General features: G+C 47.1%; 1 protein-coding gene across 33 annotated transcripts in view; it reads left to right on the top strand.

The window, feature by feature from the left end:
• Positions 1 to 13010, top strand: part of TCF7L2 (transcription factor 7 like 2) — a 190008-nt gene that overhangs the window by 166249 nt on the left and 10749 nt on the right. For 13 of the 33 annotated variants that reach the window (XM_072971903.1, XM_072971904.1, XM_072971905.1 and 10 more), the window contains 5 exons: positions 730 to 832; positions 2823 to 2909; positions 7889 to 8029; positions 8592 to 8751; positions 9140 to 9247. In XM_072971903.1, coding sequence (XP_072828004.1) covers positions 730 to 832; positions 2823 to 2909; positions 7889 to 8029; positions 8592 to 8751; positions 9140 to 9247 — 599 coding nt within the window. The remainder of the gene's footprint in view (positions 1 to 729; positions 833 to 2822; positions 2910 to 7888; positions 8030 to 8591; positions 8752 to 9139; positions 9248 to 13010) is intronic. The other 20 variants (XM_072971906.1, XM_072971886.1, XM_072971916.1 and 17 more) reach the window with 3 other exon arrangements.

Below are 13010 nucleotides of genomic sequence, written 5' to 3' on the forward strand. Positions count from 1 at the left end.
CACGTGAAGGTTCTCAGCCCCTGTGGTACAGCAGTGCCAGACACTGGGTGGGGCTGATTCACACAGGTGGCTCCGTCCTCTAGAAGACGAGCTTCTAGAACTGGGTATCGCAGGCCTCCAGCGTCTGGTCTGTTCAGTTCAGATCCTGCCTTGGACGAGATGCCGAGGCACGGGGCGAATTCTCCTACAGCTCATCTTCAAGATGGACTTGACACACTTTAGCGGAGTTAACTTTTTTGAAAGAAGGCAAGGGTAAACTTTCTAAAAGCCTTAACTCAAAAAGTATGTTAGAAACCAGAGGAGTAACTCTCAGGCAGGGAAGCCATTAGAATCAAAAGGAAGGAAGGGGCAAGCTGTGAGGACAGAGGGGTTTAATGTTACTTGATCACCTACTATGTGCCAAGCCCTTCAGATTTTTTTTTTTCCAGTTCAAATGATCACACCAATCACATGAGGCAGAAAATACCCAAGTTGTCATTTTCTGAGTTTGCCTGCATTAAGCCAGTGTATGATCTGTCTGGAAGGAGAGAAAGCAATTTTTCAAACTGGGGCAGAGGGATAATGACATGAAACTTACCGACAAGTCTTAGGTTCACAATCATGAAAAGAACCTTATGCTAGGATTACAGAGGCAACGTCTCCCTTTATCCTTCCCCTGTTCCCATCACCTGACAGTTTCTCTTTCCTTCCCTCCCTCTCTTGTACCTAAAATGCTGCTTCTTCTCTCAGGAATCCCACGGCCTCCGCACCCTCCAGATATATCTCCGTATTACCCACTCTCGCCCGGCACCGTAGGACAAATCCCCCATCCGCTAGGATGGTTAGTACCACAGTAAGGAGTTCCATTTTTTAATTTCCTTTTTGTTTCTTACATGGGCATGCTTATTATTTATTCAGTGCATGTATGTGTGTGTGTTTAGAAGACAGGGCTGGTGAGGGAGGGCCATGGGTGGGGGTCGTGGGGAAGATGCTTGCTGAAATGCCCTGTGGGAAAGCAGGCAAGGCAGTAGCCATTCAGATGGATGATGAGGGTGGGTCGGGGGCTACTGATACTTAGCATTCTGAACCGGTGGTCCCCCAAAGGCTCTAGGTACCTTTCTGTGAACGACGGTACCCTTAAGGTACTTGGGGACTGCAGGAGACTCTGAGGGCTTCTCTCCTGGGAAGCTGATCATGGCTTTTCTGCTGGTGGTGGCAGCCCCAACTGGAGCCTTGCTGTTGCACTGAGGGAGCAGGCAGGTGGCAACAGGCATAGCCTAGCTTTGAAATCCAGGGGTGGGAGTCGGGGGTTATAACTCCACACCCATCCCAACCATTGCTCCCGAAATTGACAGCCACTGTGGAAGTTTGTGTCTATTGAGAAGTTCCATGTTATCCAACCAGCATGTCTCTGAGATCCTTTGCACGTTGAGTGCTTCACCTAATTATGGGGCGGGAGGTGGAGTGGGGGGCAGTTGGAGTCCTCACTCCTGCATAGGAAGCCTTCCTGAATGTCAGCCCTCATTCCAGGCAGTGCTCAAAACATCAAACTGCCTTTTACGATTTGTCTTCCTATCACCTGCTCTTGCCTTTTCAGTACCATCCATTTAACCTTCCCTAGACAACTTTAAAATAAAAATGTGCTCTAAAATCAGAGCAGAAAGGCCTTTAATGCATCAGCATACCATGTTTGTGTGCGTTCGTGTGCATGCGTGTAATGTGTATCTTACGATGGCATGCTTTTGTGTTGTATTTCCCCATGTTTATCAGTGATCTCTACTCTTTAAAAAACACAGGACAATTTGTTGAATCTTAAGCAGGAATAAATCCTGATAAAACTCTCAAGTTTGAGTCTTAGGAAAGACATCCTTTCCTAGCCTTGCAGAAGATACAGTTTCGGCGTGGTTCACCCCCTCCCCCCGCTGTATCCTCACTCTCTATGGAGCATATTTCACACTGTTTTTTTAAAAACAACTTGTCTTATTGCGGTAGCTGTACTAAACGCCAACCTGGGGTGTAGTTTATTTTTTTTCCTCCTTAGTTTTGTTAGGGAGGGTAGACGTGGGCAGGAGTGTGTCCTAGTTCTTCTTCATTGGGTGGGGCCATGCCTCCGATAGTTCTCAGTCATTGCTTGCTCCATTCAGCTGATGGGGAGATATTTGAAGGCGAGATAAAAAGGAATAGCCAACTCAGACAGCCCTCTGTCAGGAAGAGTTGTGTGTCTTTCATGAGGATGCTATTTTGCATGTTGCTGTATTTTTTAATTATTGTAATGAGGTGTGATTGTCTATTGGTTACCCACAATTCTTCTTGGGGACTCTCCCCCCGGTAACTCTTGTCAACACTTGTTAATTTGACAAAAGGCTACAAATTAAGCTCTGTTAATTTAATGTTTTCTCACCGAGATCTAAATACCGAAAGAGGCCCAGAGCGCAACTGAAGTCCTTTGATTCACTGTACTTTATTTTGGTATAAATTTACATTCATTATTGTTTTCCTTTGGATGTGTAACCCTCAATTAGTGTGATGGCTCCATTAAAGCAAGTGAGACTTCGCCTTTAATTATTACAACAAAACACCTAGTTTCAGCTTGGGGAGAGGGTCTCTATTGACATAAGCAAAGGTTATAAAATTTAATTAGCCATTCCTATCAGATTTATGGCATTCAAATTGTTCTGTGTTTCTTCCCTTTGATCCTTCCTGTACAATCCCCAAGATTTTTGTTCTGATCAAATGAGAATAAAGCTTACTGTGCAGAGAGAACTTCTCCTTTTTCTTCTTTTTCCTGGCCCTACCCCCCACCCCGGTTTGCACTCTCTCACTTGGTATCCCCCTCTTTGTAGGCAAGGTCAGCCCGTGTATCCAATCACGACAGGAGGATTCCGTCACCCCTACCCCACAGCTCTGACTGTCAACGCTTCCATGTCCAGGTGAGTGCCAAGAGCCAGGGCCTTCAGCCAAGTCCCGGGGTCACTTCTGCGAACATTCTCTGGATGCTCCCAGGCCATCGGGGGGCTGCTGCTACAGGCGGTGCTTAGGGTGAAAGACCCAGAGGGTGTTAGACGCCCCCCCCTAGAGAGTACTGGAAAATCGCCCTGAACTTGCCAGGTAGGTGACGGCAAAATTTCCAGGTTGAGTTCGTGAGTCAGGCAGTTGGGTGATCATCTTTTTTAAGAGCAGTATCTTTTTGAAGAACTTAAGAAGGCAGGAAGAAGTAATTAGGACATGTGGAGCTCTTTAAAGTGTTATTTCTCTATTGCCCTACACTGGGTAAGGAAGGGAAGGGTGTAGGTAAGTTGATTCGCCTACGAAGAAGAATTTGAGGAAAGGTTATCAGTCTTTACGAAGTTCCAGACTCTTACGCATCAACAAGAAGGAAAGGCCCATCCCCCCTTCCCCCAACCCAAACACACCCCTCTCTTAAAGTAGCACTGTCTAGTAGAAACACAAAGTGAGCCCCATAGGGAATTTTAAGTTTTCTAATAGCCACATTTTGTAAAAGGTGAAGAGAAAAACCCAGACAGCTATTTTTAACAATATTTTTTGTTCAACCTAAGATAGTCAAAATGTTATCAATCTGACACGACATCACTGGAAAGCCACTATCAGTGAGATTTTACCTTTTTTTTGTGTGTCCTTGGTTTTTGAAGTCTAATATGTTTCACACTGACACCACATGTCAGTTTGGACTGGACACATGTCAAATACTCACTAGCCACAGGTGGCTGGTGGCTACCACGCTGTCCTGCGCAGCTCTGAATTTTTGAAAGTTTTAAAAACAAATCATGTGCATGTGTCCATTCACATATCTTTAAGCATGTAAATGTATGTACGACACATACACACAAGTACCCACATATGTGTACCTAGATCTTTCTAATGCCCGTGTTCTCCTCTTCCCCCTTCTGATTAATTCTGACTTAATTTTTCAGCGACTGCTAGTTTATTTACAAACTGGTTGGCAGCAGTATGTTTAAGTAGTCACTAATTGCTCCTAATGATAGTTTTATTTTCTGTTCATCTGATTTTCAGTCAAGTTAATTAAATCGGTGGAGGTTTAGACTTTCCTGATGGGCTGCAACAGCCAATCCATTCTGATGATGGCGCCTAATTCAATTAGCATGCGTTACAAGGCAAGGATGCCTCCTCCAGCCTGTTCCCCCAATCTCTGTAGCCAACATGAGGACTCAAGACTAGAGGAAGGGTTGGAAAGACAGGCCAGGATGTCTCATTCCCAATTACAAAACAGGGATTTGGGTGGAGGAAAGAGTCAGAACCACACTCATGAAGACACACACACTGTAGCATCTCTAACATCTGTAGTTGCGCCGTGGGTCTCACGCAGTTCTAAAGACCCGTTTCCCACGTGTGATGAACCTTCTCCGTGTCCAGGTCCGCACCAGCACCAGTTAGGCGGGAAAATGCTTGTGTGCTCTCTTCTCCAGCGAGGAGAGGAAGGTTATCCTCATTAGATAATGTCGTCACCACCGTCGCAAAGCCTGGGAACGAACAGGGAGTCTCCCAGGAGGAGAGCGGCTTCTGAGCACCTTCCAACCCACAGCCCACCCTCCTCCAAACCCGCATTTGTGCGACGCACCGGCTTGTTTTTCGTGATTGTTTATTCAGTGCATTCCAGAGGTTAAAAGCGGGGCGGTCGTGGTAGGATGGGGAGTGAGGTTAAGCTTATCGATTGAATTATCATTAGGAGGTTAGTCGATGATTTCGAGGTGGGCCAGGGGTGGAGGAAAGGAAGGGAACGGTGGGAGGGAAGGTTAGGGGGCTCGGGGTGCGGGGGAAAGGCGGCCGATTCCCCAGGTAGGCCTTATGAAAGGTAGCTAGTTAAAAAGCGTATACAGCAAATTAAATACATTATTGTGGTAATGGGGGCGACAGAAGTATGGGTCTATTATACTTATGGCAGTTATAGGAAATGTAGGCAGCTTGCCCTGTTCCAGAACACCCTTTGATATTCATTCTCTTCAGCAGCGGGGCCAGGACTTCTCAGAATTAAGTGATGGGTCATTATACTTTAAACACCATGGAGAAGCCTAGATTGGCAATTAAACAGCTCTTGCTGACACTCACTTGTGCCACCCTGTGACCCCCTTTAGATTGAGATGTTGGAGCTCCGGGCCCTCAGCCTACTAAATTGGCGCAAGGCTCTTCTCCTGACGAGAGCGGGCTCTGAAATCTGCCGGCTTCAAAGGGAGCGAGATCATGTATAAACCATAATGTGGGTGCACCGTGGCTCACAAAAAATAAGGCAGGAAGAGATGAAATGTTACAAGTGCGAGGGGGGAAATGAGAGAATAATGACAAACCTAATGCAACTCAAAGCCGGATTGTTGCACAGGAAAATGCATCCTACTGCTTGTGCATAAAATGAAGACCGGCAGATGACATCCAGTTAACAGAAACGTGTCAACAGTGAAGTAAAGTGAGAGTGAGTAAGGCAGGAGCCCCTGAGACAGCCAGAAACAAAAATTAGTTGTCCTTAACAAGTTAAGGTTCATCATTATATTCTGGCTTGGAGCCATGAAAGCAGACGGGGGGGATATAATGAGCTGCTTAGTATTTTTAGGGTGTTTATTGCATGGCATGAAATAGTTGTCTGCAGACTGGAGTTTCTTAAGCAAAGGTGTGCGTGTCGGTCATACTCACACACAAACACAGACACACGTACACACACAGACACTCACACACAGAGTCTCTTTCTCGGCTGTACATTTCTCAGATACAGGAATATGTGTGTAGGTATGTGAACTTGGAAGTGTTCGTTCTTCATGGCTCCACTGGAAATTCTTCCCCACCCCAAAATGCCCTCCAACCATGGTGTCTCCCTGTGGACACACACACACACACACACAGTGTTTTTCTCTCCCTCCCTCCCTCTCTCCCCCTTCTCTCTCTCTCTCCCTCTCTCGTACACATATCCTCATTCAGCAGGAAGGGAACATATGTATTTGAGGAATGTCAGTGCTTTAAAATTCACAGTAAAAGCTGCCACGCCACCCACTGCTTCACCTAAGGGCTTCCAAGAACACATGTTCTTAACTTCTGTCTTCTCCGAGGCCTTCAAGCTGTGGGAAGGAACAGGGTGTAACTTGGGAGTCCAAGTGCCTCCCAAGGCTTGGCTTTACTTTTCATTTTTGGGGGGGAAGGAGATGGAAGTTATTCTCTCTTTCTCTCAGGGTCTTTCCTTTCTTTTTCTTGACACCCTCAAAGAACTCGCATGATTCTTATTAAAAAATCATGCCGTTGTTACCAAACTTGGATGCGGACTTCAATTCGTAGAGGCGGTCGCAGGAGAGGGCCACGTCAGGATAGAAAGATTCTGAGTCAGGTGTCCACTGAGATTCTGGGCCCCCTTCAGAAAGCTGCATTATTCATTGGTGTTTTCCCTGTTGATCCACGCAGGGTCTGTCAGTTAGTACTTTTAATTTTTCATCATTTTTCGAATGGACATTTGCTGCGTTCTTTTGGTTTAATGGAAACTACTTTCATCTCCAGCCCACAAATGAAAAGAACGCCGTACACAAGTACAGGATCCTCGTGAGATAGCTGTCGCAATAAACTGTCATCAGCACATCCAGTTCCCAGCAGAGTTAGCTTCCTAAGGAGCAGGGGGTCGTTCCCTGGCTGGTGTGGGGGTATTTGGATTTATTATGAGAGCAACAGTTGCTTGGTCTGGGTTCCCCTGAACAGCACCCCCGTTGGTCTGCTCCCTTGTGTGATCTTGTGGGAGTGGAACCTGGGGGCTGCCATTTTGTTTTCTTAGAGGGGAGCACCACTTTGAGTCCCTCACCCCACTTTTTTCTGTAATAGTATGTGTGTTCCTTTAAGAGAGTGATTCTTCTAACTCAGAGCACATCATAGTGACTCCGAACATATCAGAAAATGTGAGAGCTGTTTGTGGGGTCTCGTGGTCAGTTTGCAGAAGGGCCAAGAGCATTTTGACAGTAGCTTTATCTGTCCTGGCTAGTTTGCAGGGTTGAGAAATGCCAATTCACAGCCTAAGTGGGGTTTCAAAGAACTTTTCTAAAAACAAACAGGATTAGAGGGAACAACACAAACTTTATGTCTCTTTATTTACAATTCTGACATTCATTTATAAGGTCTTTTCATGCATAGGCCGTATTTTAAGTAAAAGTCACTTGGGAATCCTAGAATTTGAGAGTGGAAGAGGGTGTATAAATCAGAATTCAGAGCTTCATTGTGTGTGTGTAAAATGCTGCCTTTTGGGGTATCTCTGATACAAACTTATTCAAAATGTCTGTGACTTATGATGAGAACAAGATAGGAAATATTTGGATTTCCCCGATTTTTTTTTTTTTTGCCTCACTCTCCCATTCTTGTCAAAACGATGGGGCACAGCAGCAAAAGAAAAATAAAATAGTTTTTGCTTTGCACTCCCATCAACAGAATGAGGCCTAATGAGAAATGTGCAGCCTTGTCAAAAATGTATGTACATGCTTCAACCATGTTAATCTTTTATTTAGCTGTCCATATGCAACAAAAGATTTCACCTTTCATTCTAGCAGTGACTAAGACTTAGGAAATAGTCTCTTAGAGGCCACTGGTAATGTCCCAAAAAACAAGTGGACATGTGACTTCCAGCAGGTAGTCCCAGTCTACGTTTCTGCCCATGTTTGTCGGCTGAACTTGTCTTTTGCTAAAGATGTTAAAAATCGTAATGTCTCACGTCAGCGTCAATAATGAAGGGGAAGATTGGCTTTAATGACATTATGAGAATCATTATGTTTAATTTGTCACTAATTAATGCTGACAGGTTTCATATGCCTTGGGTTGCTTTCATGTGAGTGTTACGTACTGTTTTTGTTGCTGTTGTTCTAATTGTGTGTACACATCCCTCCCCATTCATTCATTTTGATTCTGACGATTTACACAGCTTTCTGTCTTCTAGGTTCCCTCCCCACATGGTCCCACCCCATCACACTCTACACACGACTGGCATCCCCCACCCGGCCATAGTCACGCCAACAGTCAAACAGGAATCCTCCCAGAGTGACGTCGGCTCACTCCATAGCGCGTAAGTGTCCCCCCTCCTCATCACTTTCTCCTTCGACCCCGTGTTTAGCCTGGGGGCCACCGGGTGGTGGCTCTGCCCAGCGTTGGCCAGGCTGGTGTGCCTCCAGCAAACACGCAGCCTTACAGAGAGGGAGAAACGCGCAGTGTGGAGTTCCACGGCTGGTGCCCACTGCAGGGGGAAGACAGAGCTCTCTGTGTCCTTGGAGGGACCGGGACTTGCAGCCACCCCTCCATCCCTAACCCTGCTCTCTGCTGTGAGCACAAGAGAGGCCGGCTGAGATGGAAACGGTCCCCATGTGCTTTTCCCCCTCTGGCTTGGAAAAATTGTCTATTTGTGAACCTTGAGGAAGTGAAGACAGAATCTCTCTTCCCCCACCCCCCGCCCCAGGCTGTTTTTGTTCCGCTTCCCAGGGCGGAGAGGACCCAGAGCGGAGGTGCGCTTCTCTTTCCAGCTGCTAGGCTTGGGTGTCGAGGGGGCAAGGAGAGGGGCTCTCTGCTGCAGAGGGAAGCTGGACCTTGTGATGGTTTATTGGGTTGTGTCTGTCTGTCTTGTCTACATCCAGAAAGCATCAGGACTCCAAAAAGGAAGAAGAGAAGAAGAAGCCCCACATAAAGAAACCTCTTAACGCGTTCATGTTGTATATGAAGGAAATGAGAGCAAAGGTCGTAGCCGAGTGCACGTTGAAAGAAAGTGCAGCCATCAACCAGATCCTGGGCCGAAGGGTAGGCGGCAGCCCCGCTGGGAAGGGGACACGAATAGACTAGGATGCAGTGGAGGGGGTTGTTGGCAAATGGCCCCGTCCCCATTGGTCTGGAGAGTCCTTTCCCTTCAGCCACACTCGAGTCCCTCAGTGGCCTTCGTGGAGTTGGGACTGGTAACTCTGCATTCGAATGATGTTCTGGACGGCGACAGCCCGGTCCTCCCCGCCCCCAGAGAGAGCAAAGGGTAGAATAAGGTGGCAAACCAGGTTCTGTCTGAGCCCCCCGTTAGTGCCAGGACCCTGCCAGCTGTACCGTTTCTGATGGAAGCGCTGCCCGCCCCCCCAACCACGGTGTGGTTTGTGACTTCTCTGTGTGTCTCTCTCTCTCTCCCCTACCATGTCCCCTCCAGTGGCACGCACTGTCCAGAGAAGAGCAAGCAAAATACTACGAGCTGGCCCGGAAGGAGCGACAGCTTCACATGCAGCTGTACCCCGGCTGGTCCGCACGGGATAACTATGTAGGTGGTTCATTTTCTTCAGGACTAGAGCCTGTACAAATGTGTTAGGTGTCCAGCTGGACAAAGGGAACGCCACCTGCCAACTTGAGTCAGGCCTCAGTACCATTCAGTCCACCCACTCCTGGGACCGTTAGCATCTTGCCCAAGCACCAGATTGGAGGATTTTGTTCTGGCCTCCTGTCTTGCTCCATGAACATGCAGTAGTTCTTCACCGAGGAAGGAGGGGGCGGGCGTTCTCATGATCCGGCTCAGGGGGCCCGTGGGGTCAGCTGAGGGCTGTCCACACCTCGCCCATGTCTTCAAAGAGACACGGCCCTAGGATACACCCAGTGGGGCTTGTGTGCTTCTCAGCAGTGGTCCATGGAGTGGCCTTACAGAGAAGACCAGTAAGGGCAGAGGGGGAGAGTTAAATTCCTCACAGATGTCCCAGCTGGGCTTAGGCTGTGGTGCAGTAGAAGTTGGAAGGCTAGTTCATCCTGAGAGGGGCATGATGGGAATATCCCTGAAAGTAGCCAGTAGAAGTCTTCCTTTGGCAGATGGATGAAGTGACTCGGCCCAGCAAGGGTAGGGGAAGGTGTGTGTGTGTTGTGTGATGTGTGTGCTCCTGGGCTCTGTGTTGGCTGCAGGATTTGCCTAATTTCCTCTCCTGGGTTTTAGAAAACACTGTAGGGTGGTGTTTTCACTAATCCAATCGGCGATCGCAACACTCAGGATTCTTCTCCTCCCACAAACTAGCTCTCCCCTGTCACCTCTCACCTCTTACCATTGTTTCTTATTCTGCATTCAGTATTTGCAGTAGCTCAAGTTCGGAGCTCACTCTCCTCTCTGGATGGATGAAATGTCTCTTATTTTGCCTGATACTTAATTACATGGCATTTGGTTTCATGAAATGATTTTTACCGTCCATCCTTTGGGGGGAAAACAAAGCTTGTCTTAATTCCAGTAGCAGGCTTCTCCTCCCACTTCGCATCAGTGTCACCGATCCATGGCTGTTTCTTCTACCCATCCGTGCTCCCGGCCCGAGCTCTCCCGTGGCCGTCTTCCGTGGTGAAGAAGCTCCCTGTGTGTGTGGGTTGAGATCCATTCAGTTATTGCTGATTGTGAACTTACTTTACACACCGTATTGAGGGGAATTAGTTAAATCAGAACTCTCTCAGAACGTACCAGCCCTCGGACCTCAACAAAAGTCTGCGTGAATACCTGGGTCCTGAGTGAGGGCTGTTTTCTGCTGGCTCTGACTAGCTGTTTCAAGTTTCTTCCCTTTTTAGCCTCATGCCTTGTGCTTGCTTCTCTGCTCTTGGCCGGGTGGATGGGGGAGAACGGAGCACAGAGACTGCTGGGTTTGACACCGATGTCTCCATCACTGCCACCACCCACCCCCCGTAGGTCCTGCTGCCCTCAGCTGGCTGCTCTAGACCTATTCCTCCTGGGAGTTAGTGCTTGTGCTGCTCAGTGGCACGTTTGCTCTGCTCGGAGCCCTTGTCACTCACAGATGGTCATGCACAGGGTCTTAACTGCCTGGGACCTTTCCATTGGTCCTCAGCATGGGAAGCCTTTCTTCTGGAGCTGAAAGGAAGAGGATAAGAAAGTTAATGCTCTCCCACAGGCTTGCAGCTCACCCCCACCTGACCTCTAGGTGGAGATTTCCGACAGCAGGCAGGCTCTGCAGCCTCCACACATACAGCCATCTCATTGCAGGACAGTGCTCTTCTGGTTTCAGGTCAGAAGTTCTTAGAGTTCATCTCCAGCTTCTCCCTGCTACAGACCCAATTCTTTGAGTAATCTAGAATGGTACCACAGAGAGGAATTCAGCTACTCTGTAGGAATCATATCCCCAGTAGATGTTTTGGGTTGTAGTAGGGCCTTCATGTACAGCTGTGCAGGGCGTGCACTGCACAACTTTAGGGTGTGCCATTTACGCTACAGTCTATGTACATGGTACTCCCTGGAGTTGTGCAGGGTGAGATCTCCACAAAGGTACAAGGCTGACTTTGTGAAAGCTTCAAAAGAATGCTGCGATGGGCTTTCCTGGAGTCATACGGGGTATTGCCCAAGGCTTTTTCTGAAGTGCTTTCCAGGTTTCAGAAGGTCCATGAAACACTTGAAATGACTTTAGCTCAGTTTTACATTTGGACAAGGTTTGGTGTAATATGGGTACCCCTGATAAGACTTGAGAGAAAGTTTAGAGGTGGATCTGGATTCGGGGGCTTTAGGAGATTTATCTCTTGGAAAGGGTACTGTCAGATTCCTTCATCAGTGGCTCATTACACGTGGCTGTGAGAACACACACACACACACACATGCACGCACTTCCTCCCTCCCTGTCTCCCCTCTTTCCTCCTCCCTCCCCCACCCCTCAAAGAAGTGGTCTGTGGAGCAAGAATCAGAGTTAAAGCTTTTATAGATTTGACTATGGAAACTTGTTAGTATATTTTTTTAACTGACTTGACATAGAAGCTTCTATAAATTACTTTAGTTATTTTAAAGTTCAGAAGGTTCTTCTGGAAAAAGTTTTCTGAGCTAATCACGTTATGCCTCTTTCACGTTCCTACTTTTCCAGCCCAGTGGTGACGGAAGCCTTTATAACACTACTTTAGCAAAACAGAATTAAGTAAAACAGTCACACTTAGGTTGTTGGACTTGGTTAAATTCAGGAACACAAGAGAAAACATTTGGGTCCCCTAGTGCTAACTCATGGCGTTGTAATAGAATGTTACTTACTTTCTAGCTCGTCTAGGTTATGTAAAGGAGATAAGTCCCAGGCTATTTGCATATCTTGAGGTTTTTTTTCCCCTCTCCATCATATTTGAGGCCTTTTCTTCTGTTGCATTTAAAGAGCCAGTGGGATGGCCACCTCCCTTGAAATGCATCTCCCTCTGTGATTCACTGAGTAGCATTTATAAAGTTTCTTCACATCCTCTTCTGATTAAAACACAGTCCCTGTCCTCTAGAAGCCTTTAGTCTAAACGATCGTTTTCTCCGTCATGAACATCTCAGTTATGTCTCCTAAACTGACAGCTTCCCAGGGGTAGCAGAATTCTCAACTGCCTTTCAGAGTATATTGCGGGAGACTGGAAATGGGTGAGCCCTGTATCAGAGATGACTAGGAAGCTCTAGGCTGCATGGATACTGACACCGCTTGAAGTTGGAACGTTAGCTGAGTTTTTATTTCAGGCTCCTGAATAAACTGAAACTAGACCCTCCTGCCTGATCCAGGATGGCCGGGGTTTTTTTTGGTTCCTGACACTGGAGAGGCACAAACATGAAGATGGGCCACTGGGGCTCAGGACAAAGCACAGGCACTTTCTTCCTTTAATTTTCGCATTTTCTTTTCTCTCTCTCGCTCTCTCTTTTTTTTTTTTTTTAATATATGCCAAAGACCATAAAAAGTTTCAGATGGAAACACTGAACTGAAGGCCCAGACAAATTTCCCAGATGACAGGGGCCCCAAGATCTGAGAGGCTTTCTCTAGAAACATTGGCTCGGGTGGATCTAAATCCCTGTGGCCTTGCTGCCTTGGGGTCTTCTTACAGAGCCTTGTGGATTTTCCAGTTTTCTCTCTATCTCTGTTCTTGTCTCTTCTTGAGTTGATGTCAACATACCACGAGGACTTTTAGGCAAAGGTTAATATTTAGATATTCTGAAACAAGCAAGTGTGTCCGACCACCAGATTCTTTCGTTCGTGACATTTCATATACTGCAGGCAGCTAACTCATATAGTAGGACTGGAGCTAATGGGGTTGGGAGAACTCGGTTCAGATCT

Source organism: Vicugna pacos, chromosome 11 (assembly GCF_048564905.1).
Source record: "Vicugna pacos chromosome 11, VicPac4, whole genome shotgun sequence".
NCBI classification, from domain to species: Eukaryota; Metazoa; Chordata; class Mammalia; order Artiodactyla; family Camelidae; genus Vicugna; species Vicugna pacos.